The sequence below is a fragment of the Camelus bactrianus genome, chromosome 3, assembly GCF_048773025.1.
Source record: "Camelus bactrianus isolate YW-2024 breed Bactrian camel chromosome 3, ASM4877302v1, whole genome shotgun sequence".
Classification (NCBI taxonomy): Eukaryota; Metazoa; Chordata; class Mammalia; order Artiodactyla; family Camelidae; genus Camelus; species Camelus bactrianus.
Genome location: NC_133541.1, coordinates 51,401,830 through 51,418,527, shown reverse-complemented (window position 1 = coordinate 51,418,527; position 16,698 = coordinate 51,401,830). Strand labels below are relative to the sequence as shown.

Below are 16,698 nucleotides of genomic sequence, written 5' to 3'. Positions count from 1 at the left end.
AAAACCAGTATCTGGTTCTTGGAGAAGATCAGTAAAATTGATAAGCCTCTTCCAAACTGACCAGGAAAAAAAGGAAGACATATATTACCAGTATCAGAAGCAGGAGAGGTAACATCATGACATGATCTACAGATATGAAAAGGATAATAAGGGAACATTATGAACAACTTTTTGCCAATACATTCAGCTTTGATGAAATGGACAAATTCCTTGAGAGACACAAATTATTAGAAAGAAGTGGGCAACCTGAATAATAATATATCTATTAAATAAATTGCATTTGTAATTAAAAACTTCCTCAGCAAAAACTAAATCAACAAAAAAACCTCTAGGCCCAGATGCCTTCTATATTAGTCTGCTAGGGCTACATGACTAAATACCACAAACTAGATGGCTTAAATGACAAATTTATTTTCTCACAGTTCTGGGGGCTGAAAGTCCTGGAAAAGTGCTGGAAATTTTGGGTTCTGCTGCGACCTCTCTTCCTGGCTTGCAGAGAGTGCTTTCTTGCAGTGTCCTTTTTGTGTGTGCAGAGAGCTCTGGTACCTCTTCCTTTTTTATAGGAATACCAACCCTATTATATAAGGAGTTCAACTTATAAATTTTGTGATGACACAGTTCAGTCTGTAACATCTTCCCTGGTGAATTCTACCAGACATTTGTGGAAGATATAATACCAGTTATCCACAAACTTCTGCAAAAAATTGAAGATGAGGAAATGCTTCCCAGTTCATCTTACGAGGTCACCATTAAACTGACACCAAAATCAAAGACATTGCAAGAAAAGAAAACTGCAGCTCAGTATTCTTCATGAACTTAGATGCAATAATCTAAATTAAATTTTAGCAAATCATATCCAACTTTATATCATCATGAACTTCCAACTATTCAACTATCTAACTTTATAATATCATGACCAAGGGGATTTATCCCAGGGATGCTGGGTTGGCTTTACATTTGAAAAATCACTGACTATAATTTGTTATATTAATAAACTAAAAAAGAAAAAGCATATGCTTATCTCAATAGATGCAGAGACAGATTTTGACAGTAATCTAACATCCATTACTGATGAAAACTCTCAGCAGACTAAGGATAGAGGAGAACTTGGTCACCGACAGAGGGCATCTACCAAAAAATACATAGCTATCATACTCAGTGATAAAAGGCTGAGTGCTTTCCCCTTAGGATCAGAAGTAAGACGGATGTCTGCTCTCAACGCTTCTGCTGATCATTGTACTGGAGGTTCTAGCCAGTACAATAAGGAAGAAAAACAAAAGGCATCCATATTGGAAAAGAAGTAAAACAGTCTTTAGTCACAAATGATGTCATCATGTATATAGAAAATCTGATGGAATCTACAATAAAAGTTACTGTGAGTTTAGCAGAGTTGCAGGAAATGAGATCAATATACAAATATTAGTTATATTTCTATATTCTAGCAACAAACAGTAAAACTTGAAAACCAAGCAATTAGTGAAATTTATACCACAATATCAAAAAATACATAGGGATAAAATTTGACAAAAGATGTAAAAGATAGGTATACTGAAACCTATAAAATATCATTCAGAGAAACCGAGGAAAATTTGATGGAGAGAAATGGAGAGATACAGCTTGTTCATCAGTCAGAAGACTCAATATTGTTAAGATGTTATTTCTACTCAGATATATTTATGGATTCTAAACAATCCCAATCAAAATCCTTGGAGGGTTTTTGGCAGAAATTCAATAGCTGGTTCTCAAATTCATAAGGAATGCAAAGGACCTAGAATAGTAAGACAACTCTGGTAAAAAATTAAGTTAGAGACTAACACTACCTGATCTCAAGAATTATTATATGGCTATAAGTAATCAAAACAGCATGACACTGCAGTCAAGATAGGATGATAGATCAGTGGAAGGAGAAGGAAGTTCAGAAATAAACCCTGAGCTTTGACAAAGTGGTGAACAGTTGGATATCCATATGCAGCACAATGTTGAGTGTCTCTCTCCATATATTTAAAGACTGTTGATTTTTGTTTTGGCCAACAAATTACTTGAAGATCAGCTTGATCCTTTCAACACTGAAAACCCTGTCAAGCAAGTCTAGTGTAGGCTTTACTCAGGGTCTAGTTTAGCCCTGTGATTAAGACATGACCCATTAAGGGTCTCTCTGAATGCCCCAATTGTTCAGCAAGGTCTCTCTCTTCAGGCTGGCAGTAATGTGAATGTCTCCCACCCTGTGTGATCTCTGACAGCTGTCAGTTTATAGTTCCTGGGTAGTTGTTCTTGCCTGGCCTCATGATGATTCACCCCACAGATAAGCGGTTTAGTATTCAGATGACAACTCAAGGAGCGCTCCTTATAGATTTCTAGTACCTTTTCTCTATTCCCTCATCTTTGGTGCCCTACCCTGCAAATGCTATTCACCCCATCTTCCTCAAACTCTAATCTGTCTCCTTAATTCAGCGGAGTCACCTTGGTATTCTTGTGCAATACTCTGAAAAGTCTCCAGACAAGAAGCTGGAGTGACCTTAGGGCTCACTTCAGTGTTTGCCTTCACTCAGGAAAGACATAGATCTGAACTACCTGTTTTGCAATGTCTGAATATACCTTTCTTCCCCCCATATATTTTGTCTAGCGTTCTAGTTGTTTACAATGGGATGGCAAGTCACAGTTTTTTAGTCATGACTGGAAGTGAATGTCTTTGATGACTAAGTTTTCACTGATGATTTTTGTATTCTTTTTAATTTGATATTTTTAATAAATTACATAATTATAACAGCAAGTACAACTGGCAAAGACTGATCTGGGAGTAGAGACTACTGATTTTTGGTAAGCATATAGTTTATCTGGTGGGAGCAGAATGGTTTGTAGTTTGGAGTGGGGAAGGCAGTCTCAAATTTTCAGCAGTTGGTTTGTTTTACAGTGCAACTGAATGAAGGGAATCAAATAAAAGCAAAGCAGTAAATTGTGGTCCATTAAGAAATCTGCTGTAGTACCCAATTACCTTTCTGAGGTTTTAGAATGGGGCAGGTTATTCAGATCAATACTGGAAAAATCTATCATGAAAGCTGTTCTGAAATTCAGGAAAACCAAAAATTGGCAGGATTTGGATTATCTAAATCAGAAGTTTTTTTAGCATTTTAGGAGGCACGGTGGAAAAATGGTACTCGGTATACATAACTTGGAAAACTATTTTAATTGTGTATTTCCAGCTTAAGAAGTCAAAACTGTTTTACAGATCAAGATCATAGTTCTTTATTTAATTTCATGACAACTATTTTCAGCAGAGAAAGAAAACTTAGCATTCTCTTTTCTGGTCTTGCTGGGGTTAATTTTTGTATCTTCCTTATGCACTTCTGAGATTTTCTCCTCATGATTTTATAAGACATTTTGGTCTTACAACATTTTTTTAGGTTTAATAACATCTAATTCTAGATTTAAATAATCTCTTTCACCAGAACTTTTAAGAAGGTAATCTGTCAGTCTTCTCATATGTGTACCTTTCCTGGGGTTTCAGTCAACATAAGCTGATTACATGATTTATAATTTAGTCACATATTTTCAAACTAATGACATTCGTCTTTTTCACTTTTTGCATGTAGATACCATTATAGTTGGGTTAATGGATGATACTTCTTCATAATATACCTTTATTCCAGAATATTGACAGGATTCATCCTGTTAACCTATGTTCTCTCTGATTTTCTATTTTTCAAGAAAACATTTTATTTTATTTTTGGTTTTTTTTTTTGAGGGAGGGGTGGCAATTAGGTGTAAATATTTGTTTATTTAATGGAAGTACTGGGGATTGAACCCAGGATCTCATGCATGCCTAAGTGCATTTTCTACCACTGAGCTATACCCACCCCATGATTTTCAAACCTCAAGATTTTAAGGATTATTAATTTTTTTTTAATTTTCTTTTGTTCATTCCCTCATTTCAGAAAAAATGAAGATGAATAAAATGTCTCTTTCTAACATTAACCGGAGAAACATTTTTGGAGAGAACTTACTGTATAAGGCTGCTCTGCACAATGAAGCTGGTCTTGTTCATCATTACATAAAAATGGGTGGAAATGTTAATCAACCAAGTTACGCTGGTAGGTTGCAGTTACCACCCTCAGTTCTCTTGAAAGTGGTTTGTAGTTTCCTGCGTCACTACTATGAAGGTATGGTAAAGTAGGCCTAAGGCAAGTCTCAAACAGAAACTTTCCAGGTAATTTTTCTGCTTAGGTAATGCTTCACCATCATCTCCCAGGGCAGTGGTAAGACAACAGGGAGAGGTGGGAGAATAACATTCTGTTTCATCTTCAAAGGTTATGCCTGCCTGGGGCCCATCAGCTGAGCCACTTGCAGTGGCATTGCACAGAAGGATGAGGCTCCTGGGGCTGGCTTGCTGGCTTTGCATGGGCCTTGTTACTATGAGATTCAACTTTTCTCGGAAGGAAAATGAGGTCCACAGCTGAAAGAAGCTTATGGTACACTGAATTTTGGGGAAAACTGATGATAAAGTGATAGATGTGCAGCAGGGGCAATGGCCAGGGAAATGGAGAGAACAGACTATGAGGTAAAGCGGGTGTGGCAGGAAGCTCAGAAGGAATAGTCTTCTGCAGAGGCTGGATCTCTGGTACAGTCTCCTGTAAGGAGAACCTGACATGTTCTCCTGGAGAGGAATGATTCCTTAAAGGCACTTAAGCGCTTAAAACACCAAGCAACACTGGGCCAGCCTAGATACTGCTTTTATGTGTCCATACTTGTACTATTGTTTCTAGACTTTCTGGGTGTATGAAACAGTGCACAAAGTCTAATGGTACACAGAGATCAACAGCACAATCCATGGACAGGCAGGTGATTATGAGTGTACTCTCAGCACTTACTTAAGCTGGGCCTGGGTTTATACCATAATCAGGGTTTTAATGACTGTTATTCTAAATCTCATACCCAGGTCAACTGTCATGGTCTTAGGGTATCCCTCAACTTACTTGCTAACCAGAGCACTTGCTCCCTTGATTTTGAGAAATATATGGTTCTTTCTCTTAGTCTGTATCGATTCCTTAAGTTCAGGAGTAGTTCTGCATGCTGCTAACTTGACTTTGTGGATTTCCCAAACATCAATCTCTCTTTTAAAAAAAATTTTATATATATATACACACACACACACACACACACACACATATATACATATTTATATATGTATATGTATATACACACGTATATATATGTATGTGTGTGTGTGTGTGTATGTATGTGTGTGTATATATATAAGTATAGTCAGTTTACAATGTTGTGTCAGTTTCTGGTGTACAACATAATGCTTCAGTCATACATGAACATACATATATTCATTTTCATATTCTTTTTCACCATAAGTTACCACAAGATAGTAAATACAATTTTCCTGTGCTATATAGTATGAGCGTATTGTTTATCTATTTTATATATATATATTAGTATTTGCAAATCTTGAACTCCCAATTTATCTCTTCCCACCTCACCCTGTAACTGAAAATTTGTTTTCTATGTCTGTGAGTCTGTTTCTGTTTCGTAAATAAGTTCATCTGTCTTATTTTTTTAGATTCTACGTATGAGTGATATCATACGGTATTTTTCTTTCTCTTTGTGGCTTGCTTCACTTAGAATGACAATCTCCAGGTCCATCTATGTTGCTGCAAATGACATTATTTTATTATTTTTTATGGTTGAGTAGTATTCCATTGTAGAAATATACCACAACTTCTTGATCCAGTCATCTGTCAGTGGACATTTAGGTTGTTTCCATGTCTTAGCTATTGTAAATAGTGCTGCTATGAACATTGGGGTGCATGTATGTTTTTGAATTAGAGTTCCCTCCGGATAAATGCCCAAGAGTGGGATTGCTGGATCATATAGTAAGTCTATTTTTAGTTTTTTGAGGAATTTCCATATTGTTTTCCCTAATGGTTGCACCAAACTACATTCCAACCAAGACTGTAAGAGGGTTCTTTTTCTCCACACCCTCTCCAGCATTTATCATTTGTGGGCTTTTGAATGATGGCCATTCTAACTAGTGTGAGGTGATACCTCATTGTAGTTTTGATTTGCATTTCTCTGATAGTTAGTGATATTGAGCATTTTTTCATGTGCCTATTGGCCATTTTTATGTCTTCACTAGAGAATTGCTTATTTAGGTCTTCTGCCCATTTTTGGATTGGGTTATTTGTTTTTTGTTATTAAGTTTGTATGAGCTATTTTTATATTCTGGAAATTAAACATTTGTGAGTTGCATCATTTGCAAATATTTTCTCCTGTTTGGTAGGTTGTCTTTTTGTCTTGCTTATGGTTTCCTTTGCTGTGCAAAAGCTTGTAAGTTTAATTAGGTCCCATTTGTTTATTTTTGCTTTCATTTCTGTTGCCTGGGTAGACTTCCCTAAGAGAACATTGCTAAGATTTATGTTAGAGAATGTTTTGCCTATGTTTTCTTCTAGGAGATTTATAGTGTCTTGTCTTATATTTAAGTAAACCATTCTGAGTTTGTTTTTGTGTATGGTGTGAGGGAGTGTTCTAACTTCATTGATTTACATGCTGCTGTCCAGTTTTCCCAACACCACTTGCTGAAGAGACTGTCTTTTATCCATTGTATTAAATATACCACAACTTCTTTATCATACATCTGTTGATGGTCATTTAGGTTGTTTCCATATGTTGTCTATTGTAAATATTGGGGTTCATGTGTCTTTTCAAATTATAGTTTTCTCCAGATATATGCCCAGGAGTGGGATTACTGGATCATATGGTAAAAGCTTTTAAGTTTAATTAGGTACCACTTGTTTATTTTTGCTTTTATTTCCTTTACTCTAGGAGCTACTTCCAAAAAAAAATTACTGTGATTTATGTCAAAGAGTACTCTGCCTATGGTTTCCTCTAAGAGTTTTATAGTATTTGGTCTTACATTTAGGTATTTAATTTAGGTATATGGTGTTAGAGAATGTTCTAATTTCATTCTTGTACATGCAGCTAGCCAACTTTCCCAGCACCACTTGCTGGAGAGACTGTCTTTTTCTCCATTGTATATTCTTGCCTCCTTTGTCATAGGTTAATTGACCACAAGTGCATGGGTGTTTTTCTGGGCTCTCAGTCCTGTTCCATTGATTTATATGTCTGTTTTTGTGCCAGTATTCTATTGTTTTGATTACTGTAGCTTTGTAGTATAGTATGACATCAGGGAGTGTGATTTCTTCAGGTCTGTTTTCTTTCTTAAGAATGTTTTGGCTATTCAGGGTCTTTTGTGCTTCCATTAAAATTTTAACATTTTTTGTTCCACTTCTGTGAAGAATGTCATTGGTAATTTGATAAGGATTTCATTGAATCTGCACATTGCCTTGGGTAGTATGGCCATTTTAACAGTATTGATTTTTCCAATCTAAGAAGACGGTATATTTTTCCATCTGTTTGTGTTGTCTTCAATTTTTTTCATCAGTGTTTTATAGTCAAAGTACAGGTCCTTTGTCTCCTTAAGTAGGTTTATTCCTAGGTATTTTATTCTTTTTGATGTGATAGTAAATGGGGCTGGTTCATTAATTTCTTTTTCTGTGATTTCATTGTTAGTGTATAGAAACGCAGCTGATTTCTGTATATTAATTTTGTGTCCTACAACTTTACCAAATTCATTGATGAGCTCTAGTAGTTTTCTGGTTGCTTCTTTAGGGTTTTCTATTTATAGTATTATGTCATCTGCAAATAATGACAGTTTTACTTCTTTTCCAATGTGGATTCCTTTTATTTCTTTTTCTTCTCTGATTGCTATGTCTATGACTTCCAAAACTTTGTTGAATAAAAGTGGTGAGAATTATTCCTGATCTTAGACAAAATGCTTTTAGCTTTTCACCATTAAGTATGGTGTTAGCTATGGGTTTGTCATATATGTCCTTTGTTAAGTTGAGATATGTTCCCTCTGTGTCCACTTTCTGGAGAGTTTTTATCCTAAATAGATGTTGAATTTTATCAAAAGCTTTTTCTGCATTGATTGAGATGATCACATGGTTTTTATCCTTCCTTTTGTTAATGTGGTGTATCACATTGATTAATTTGCAGATATTGAAAAATCCTTGCATCCCTGGGATAAATTCCACTTGATCATAGTGTATGATCCTTGTAATGCATTGTTGGAGTTGATTTGCTAGTGTTTTGTTGAGAATTTTTGTATCTATATTCATTCGTGATATTGGCCTGTAATTTTCTTTTTTTGTGGTATCTTTGACTGGTTTTGGTATTAAGGTATTGGTTCTTCTTTGACCTTTGAGCATAAGGTCGCAGACTTTTGTACTTTCTTCCCTACTGTAAGCATTTAAAGCTTTAAATTCCCTCTAAATAATGCTTTTGCTGCATACTACATTATTGATATGTTGTATTTTCATCATCATTCAGTTTGAAATATTTTAAATTTCTTTTATGATTGCTTCTTTGACCCCAGGATTATATTAGAAGTTGTTTAATTTTTGAATATTTGAGGATTCTTCAGATAACTTTCTATTATTACTTTCTAATTCAGTTCCATTGTGGTCAAAAATATACTTTCTATGAATTTGATCCTTTTACATTTGTTGAGAATTGGTTTACTGCCTAAGATATGGTCTTTCTTGGTAAATACCCCATGTGCACTTGAATGTTTATTCTTCAGTTGTTGTTAGTAATGTTCTATAAATGTCACTCAGATTAAAGGTGGTTGATAATGTTCAGATCATCTTTGTCTTTATTTTTTATCTAGTTGATTTGTCATTTCCTTAGAGGGTTGTTGAAGTCTTCACAACTATGGTTGTGGAGTTATTTCTACCTTTAATTCTGTGAATTTTTGCTTCTTGTATTTTGCTTGTTATTTGCTTCTTGTATGTAAGCTCTGTTATTAGGTAGATAGGCAGTTGTAATTGTCATGTTTTCCATTACATTGACCTTTTTATCATTAAGAAATATCCCTCTTTATCAGTGAGGGGAGGTTGTGGTAGAGTGCATGCTTAACATGCATGAAGTCCTGAGTTCAATCCCCAGTACCTCTTCTAAAAATAAATAAATAAATAAACCTAATTACCCATTCCCTAAAAAAGAAAGAAACAGAAGAACTTAAAAAAAGAAAAAGGAAAAATAAACAAACAAAAAAAATTAAAAAAAAAGAAATATCCCTCTTAAATTCTGGTACTACACTTTGTCTTGAAGTCTACTATGTATGATATGAATATAGAAATCCTAGCCTTATTATGTTTCCTCTCTGTTTGCTATATCTTTTTCCATCCTTTCATTTTCAAACTATCTATGTATTTATATTTAAAATGTAGAGGCAGCATATAGTTTCACTTTTTTATCCATTCTGACAACTTCTGCCTATCTAATTGGGGTGAGTAGTCAGTTTTCATTTAATATAAATATTTGGACTCAACTGCCATTTTACTAGTTTTTTCTTGTGTACTTCAGCTTTTTCTTTCTTTGTCTTTGTATTATTTTATTGTGGTTACTCTAGGGATTACATTATACATTTTTTAGTGTTTCATACTCTCCTGAGAGTTAATATTGTAATACTTCTTATAAAATGTAAGAATATTGAACACATCTCCCTTATCCTTTATGTTGTATCTGTCACATATATTACATCTGTATACAGTGTAAACCCCAAAGCATAGTAATTTTTGCTTTAAGTACCCATATTCATTTTAAGGAAATTTATAGGGAAAAAAATTCTGTTAACTGTATATTTACCAGTTTTGGTACTCTCATTTCTTCCTCAAGGCTTTCTAATTAAAACTCTAGGAGGAACTCCTGTAGTAGTTCTTAACTGGAGTGATTTTACTTCCAAGGGGACATTTAGTAGTTTCTGGAAAAATTTTTAGTTGTTACAACTATGATAGGGATGGGATGCTGCTGGCATCTGGTGGATTAAGGCCAGGAATACTGCTGAACATTGAACAGTGCTAAGAACAACAGAGAATTATTTAGCCCAAAATGTTGGTGCCAAGATTGAGAAATTGGTTTATGGAGAAAGTTCTGGAAATGTTAGTGCCTAGATTGAGAAAGTCTGGTTTATGGAAAGAGTAAAATACACTTTAACATGCAACTTTTAGGTTTTATTACATCGCTTATATGATTTATTGGAATTTATTAAATATGACCCATACCATTGCTTCTGACTAGCAAAGAAAAGAGATACTTATCTGATGACTTGTTTTCTTGGAGCAGTTTGTAGTTTGTTAGTTGAACTACTGTAACTAACTTCTTGCAAATAGGAAGAAAAGAAATACACAGTTGACTCTTGAACAACATAGGTGCTAGGGGTGCTGAGGTTCTGTGTGGTCAAAAACCCGAGTATAACTTATAATCAGCCCTCCGTATCCATGTTTCCTCCTTCTGCCAACCCTGGATCGTGTACTACTGTAGTATCTACTGTTGAAAAAAATCTGTACGTAAAGTGAACCCACTGCAGTTCAAACCCATGTTGTTCAAGGGTCAATTTATGCTTTCGAACTGACTTCTGTGTAGTCCTGCTAGCTGGGTTACTTTAATGAAAGTACCTTGAGCTATAAATAAGACTTTTCCCCTACTTCTTCACGGAAGAATAGTCTGCAGTCAGCATTCTTTATGAACTAATAATGACCCCACTTATATCCTTTTTATTTGAGAGGGGCAGGAATAGTTTAAAGTATTTTTTACTTTTCATTTTTTTCCATATAAATTCCAACAGAGTTAGGGGTAGGAATTTTATTTGTCCATCAGATTTTTTGAATCCACAAATAATATAGTTTGCTTTCATGGTGAGATTATCTTGTCTCATATAACCAAAATATTTTAAAAGCAACAACTTAGAATTAGAGTTCCTATTTTAAGGGCAAGTGCAAAATATTATTAAGATGGAGCAATAAAGTCCTACTGTATAGCACAGGGAACTATATTCAATACCTTTTAATGGCCTATAATGAAAAAGAATATGAAAAGGAATATTTATAGATAGATCAATATGTATAAATGAATCACTGCTATACACCAGAAATTAACACAACATTGTAAGTTGACTATACTTCAATTAAAAAAAAAAATGTAACTAGTTTCAGAGTTAAGAGGAAATGCCTTATACAAAAGGAGAAAGATATAAATGTTTGCTATTAGAATAAAGGAATTACCCAGCTGGAAAAAAGATGACAAATATAAACAAATACCACTTCTTTTTTGTATAATAGGTTGGACAGCACTGCATGAAGCTAGTGTAGGAGGATTTTATCAAGTAGCAAATGAACTATTAAAAGGTGGAGCAGATGTAAATATCAGAGGAATGTACCAGATCACTCCCCTACAAGATGCTGTGATGAATGGGCATTATAAGGTACTGTGATTCTTTTGTTTGCAGAGCAAACACTACACTGTGCAAGTATTAAAAACAAGATTATACTGTATAGCACAGGGAAATATATACAAGATCTTATGGTAGCTAACAGAGAAAAAAATGTGACAATATATATATGTTCATGTATAACTGAAAAACTGTGCTCTACACTGGAATTTGACACAACATTGTAAAATGATTATAAATCAATAAAAAAATTTAAAAAAAAATCTCTGGGACCAAGCAATAGAAAAGCAGATAGGAATTCAGTTTTGGTCTTTTCTGCTAATCAATACTCAGAATTTATAATAAAATTTTACTGTGTGATGGGTTGGTTGTGCTTAGTATGGTAGATGCCATTTTACACGTTACTTTTAATAAATACAGAATGTATTTTTGTTACACATAGTATTTTTTTAAACTTCTTTAAGACTCTTTTTGTATAATACTTTATAGACTTTAGGAGAATGTTTCCTTCTTAGAGTGTGAGACAGGAAAGCCATGGCACCCCGATGCTGGACCCAGCAGCTGGGGAATGTGAGCTTCTTAAACACTCCAGAGTTGAAGGAATTTGAACATATTATCTTACAGGCATTGACTGTTATATTGGAAAGATACGAAAAGGTAGGAATGCTAAAAGATAATATCCTATTTTTTAAGTGAAAAGCAGTTTAAAAATGCATACCATTTATTTGAAATACCCATAGTAGTTCAAATCTGTGGAGACAGAAGATTAGGAATAGGAGGAGATAGAGGGTGGTAATGGAGAGTGACAGGTAATGATTAAAGGGTTTCTTTTGGGGGAATGAACATGTTCTAAAATTAGATTGTGGTTATGATTGCACAACCCTCTTAATGTACGAAAAAACATTGAATTATATTCTTTACATGGGTGAATTGTTTGGTGTGTGGTTTATATCCCAGTAAAACTGTTAAAAAATAAATACATTCTTTTAAGTGTGGAAAAGGCAGAATTTATGAATTACAGATGATCAGCTCAGAGTGATTCCTTAGAAAAATCTGGAACAAATTATTGAACATATGCTAGGAGACATTTAGGCAAGAATGTAGTGATCTTTGAGAATCCACGGACATCACTAACAGCAAGTCATCTCAGACTAACCTTGATTCATCTTTTATTCGGCTCTCTTTGTTAGTATGTAAAGGAAATGGTATGACAAGTCAATGTAAGTTATCACAATTTTAACAAGCTTTTATTTGATCAAGTGTCCTGTGGTATATGAGTATATGAGATGTTGAATTGGAAATTCATTGACAGTGTTTTTGGGATTCACATATATTGAAAATATACCCCTCAGAGGTGGTGATTATGCATTCAATTTGTGTTTGGATAAAGTTCGATTATATACTCTTATAAAGTTTGATTATAAACTCTATTAGACTGTAAAGAGTCAAACTTTCTCTCCAGGCTGGAACATGTATGGTACTTTGTCATTGCTGGAAATATTTTTACAAAATCCCAGACATCATACCATTGTACCCATAAGTTCTTGTGTCTCTGCATCTCTAACAGATAAGAACATTTTTTGTTATTTCACCTAATAAAAACTAAGTTTCGTAATACCATTTAATAATAATATCCAGTCCATATTTAGATTTCCCAACTTATCTAAAAATGTTTTTATTGCAAGTTTTTGTTTGAAACAGGATCCACCAAGGTCTGTACATTACATGTATTTGTTGTCTCTTAAGTATTTTTTTAAATTGAAGTATAGTTGGTTTATAATGTGTTAATTTTTGGTGTACAGAGTAGCGATTCAGTTATATATACATATATATATATACTCCTTTTCATATTCTTTTTCATTATAGGCTATTACAAGGTATTGAATATAGTTCCCTGTGCTATTCAGTATGACCTTGTTGTTTATCTATTTTATATATAGAAGCCAGTATCTGCAAACCCTGAACTCACAATTTATCCCTCCACCCCTCCCCTTCCCCCCGGTAACCACAAGTTTGTTTTCTATGTCTGTGAATCTGTTTCTGTTTGTAAATAAATTCAAATTTGTCTCTTTTTTTAAGATTCCATATTAAGTATGTTTTAATCTCTAACAGTTCTTCCTGTATTTTTATTTTTTGTATGTCTTGTAGAACTTGGGTCATTTGTCTTTTAGAATTTCCTAAACTCTGGATTTGACCCATTTTATCTTTGTGATATTGTGTAGCTTGTTTCTTCCCATATTTTCTGTAAATGGATGTTTTAACAGGAAATCTATTTAGAGACCACAATCTGGGTGCTAGGTGTGCTCATTACTATTGGATTTCTTTCCTTTAAGCATTTTCAGTGAAATACATACTTTTAGAAAGAAAAACAAACCATGAATTCTTGCTGATAATTCCATTTCAAACTAAATATTATTGATTCTTAATAACTTTGATTTTATACTTGTATCTTTTTCTGTTGTGTTAAATATTTATTTCTTAATACATTAACTTATTTCTTTATTGTACCATATATTTACAGTATTACTATTAGTGATATTAGTAATATTAGCAATATTATTATTAACAGTGAAACTACTGGTGAAGTGCTTTTTTTGTTTTGTTTCTATCCCATTAGGGATATGTGGTCAAAATATTGACTTTTCAAGTACTTGAAAGAATTTTATTCTCTGTCCTATTGGCTTCTTACACAAGGAAGTTGTTGGAAGGCGGGTATATGGAATAATATCCCCTGAACTGAAAGGAACTTTGAGACTGAAAAACAAAGTAGGCATTTCCATAATGTGCAATTATGAAGTTTACTGTGGGTAACTTACATACAGGCAGTATGGGACAGACAACGACCCAGAGGCATTGACAGCTGTATTCCACACCACTGAAAGGAGTACAGAGGGATTTAAAGGGGCCAAAGCTAAAAATAGACTACGTGACTACCTGATGAGAAGCATGTCCACACTGACTGGAACCAGGGGTTTTTCCTTTCTCTAAAAGTCTAATGACCATTTACTGTCTGTGTTAGCAAAAGGCAGCCTTCCAGTTTCCACATCAGATGAAGGCAAGGGTAAAAGTTGGTATGAATTTATCTGGCCTGAGTGCATTCCTTGTGAGTCAGCTAGAGCTCAGGCACACAGAAACGGGAGGAAGTAGGCTTCAGGCCTGAGATGGAGCTGACAAAATGGAGTCAGTGTGGTTCAGCACCATGGGAAGTCAGCGGATTCTAGAAGGAGGAAAGCACTTGATTCAATAATTGATTAAAGGTGAAAATCCATGGGCAAGCTTTAAGCAGAAGTATATTTCCTTGAGGGGCCTACTGCTTGATAAACTAAGTGAGGATTGTGATGCCCACCACTTACTGAAATTGCTCTGCTTATTCCAGTTAAGAACACATGGTGTCCTTAAAATACGTCCACGGATTGTTTAACGCTCCTCCCTTCAAAAAGTGGAGCCCAATTCCTCTTCTCAGGAGTGTGGGCTGGAGTTTCAGTGACTTGCTTCAAACCAGTAGGATGTGACAGAAGGGACATGGTGTGTGACTTCTGAGACTAGGTTAAAGGCTGTTGTGGCTTCTTCCTTGTTCTCTCACTCTCTTGTTCGTTAACTCTGGGGGAAGCCAGATGTCATATTGCGCAGACACTCAAGCAACAGTGTGAAGAGGTTCACATGGCAGTGAACTAAGGCCTCCTGCCCACAGCCATGTGAGTGAGCCATGTTGGAATCATCCTCCAGCCTCAGTCAGGCTTTTAGATGATTGTATCCCCAGCCAGCCTCTTGACTACAAACTCCTGAAAGACCCTGAGAAAAAGAGCCACCCACCTATGCCACTCCCAAATTCCTGTCCCACAGAATCTGTGAGATTATAAATATTTATTACTGTTTTTGGCTACTGAATTTTGGGGTAACTTGTTTGTTAGTAACGGATAATTAATACAGAACCTAAATGCAGATTTTAAATAGGGGTAAAAAACTCACTGGGAGTAATTTATTTACTACCATTAGGTGAGAAGAGAGTTTTTTTTTTTTTTAAGTTAGAGGATATATAACATAAGTAGACTTCAGAATTCCTAATACCAAGCTATAGAGGAAATTGGTAAATGTGGATAGTTGGTGAAGCAGAGTATCCATTGTCTAAAACAGAGACTGCCAGAGTAATGTATCCACTTCCTTGGGATCACCAACCCAGATTTCCAGAAAAATGAGGTGCTGGCCCCTGCCTTTTCTCTTCCTCCAGTCTCCTTTCTCATGCTCCTTGGTCCTGAGTTACTCTCATACTGCATGGTTAGTTATTTGACATAAAACCTCCAGAGATAAACAACACAGCTCTTTTGGCAACCCTTTTACAAAACTACTTTTCCTGAAAGAAAACAGTGCGCTCTCTGTTTTGCTGAACAAAACATGAAGATCTAGGCATAAGTTCTTTTATCTTCTTCTTGTATGTGGCTTGTATATGAATTAATAGATTTAATTAATTTACTATTACTTTCAATCACCCTATCTAGCATTCCCACAATAAAGTCATTTGAAAAGCAGAATCATCAGGTTTCTGAGTCTTAATAATTTTTAAATGATTTGGGTCATAATGTCCATGTGTGTTGTGGGACATTTTTCTCTCCTAGAATGCTTTCTTATAAAAGAAAAAATGTATATATCTTTAATTTTTAGGTGCATAAAATTTACAGATATTCGGATCCTTTTTCTCATTCCAGACATTACCTTGGAGATTTAGGCCTCTTCTAGTATTGTTATTTAAACCATATTCTCCACATCCTCCTTGATCAACACTTATTCTTTTATTAAACAACATTTATTGAACATACACTCTATGCCAGATACTGAGATAGGCACTGGGGATATAAAGATGATTTAGGTATGTATCTGTTTCAAAAGCTTAGAAGTAGCTTAAGCATTCATCAATAGGGTACTGATTAAATAAATTATAGTACATTCATATAATACATTCAAAAGTAAACTATTACTCAGCTGCTAAGAAGAATGAGGAAGTTCAATCCATACTAATATGAAACAATATTCAAGTTCTGTTGTAGGATAGGGTGGGCGAGAAAGAAGCTAAGATGCCGAGGAATGTACATAGTATGTGACCACTTGTGTAGGAAAATATATATATACACATTCATGCATATTTACATATATTCCTACTGGACTAGACTAAATCTGGAAAAATTCAGAGGAAACTGATACCAGAGCTGACTGAGAAAAAATAATTAGATGGCTGGAGGACAAAGGTAGAGGAGGGAAACTTATTTTTCTGAGCCTTCTGTATTTTGAACTGTATTTATTAATTCCTTATTCAAAAATAATACATTAACTTTAAAAGGAAAAAAGTCTGGCTTTTAAAAAACTTGGAGTACAGGAGAGACAGATAATATAAGAACTAAGTACACTACAGA

At 34.7% G+C, this 16,698-nt stretch overlaps 1 protein-coding gene across 1 annotated transcript in view; it reads left to right on the top strand.

The window, feature by feature from the left end:
- Window positions 1-16,698, top strand: part of ANKRD31 (ankyrin repeat domain 31) — a 110,886-nt gene that overhangs the window by 33,714 nt on the left and 60,474 nt on the right. The window contains exons 10-11 of the mRNA XM_074359886.1: window positions 3,933-4,088; window positions 11,184-11,326. Of these exons, the coding sequence (XP_074215987.1) occupies window positions 3,933-4,088; window positions 11,184-11,326 (299 nt within the window). The remainder of the gene's footprint in view (window positions 1-3,932; window positions 4,089-11,183; window positions 11,327-16,698) is intronic.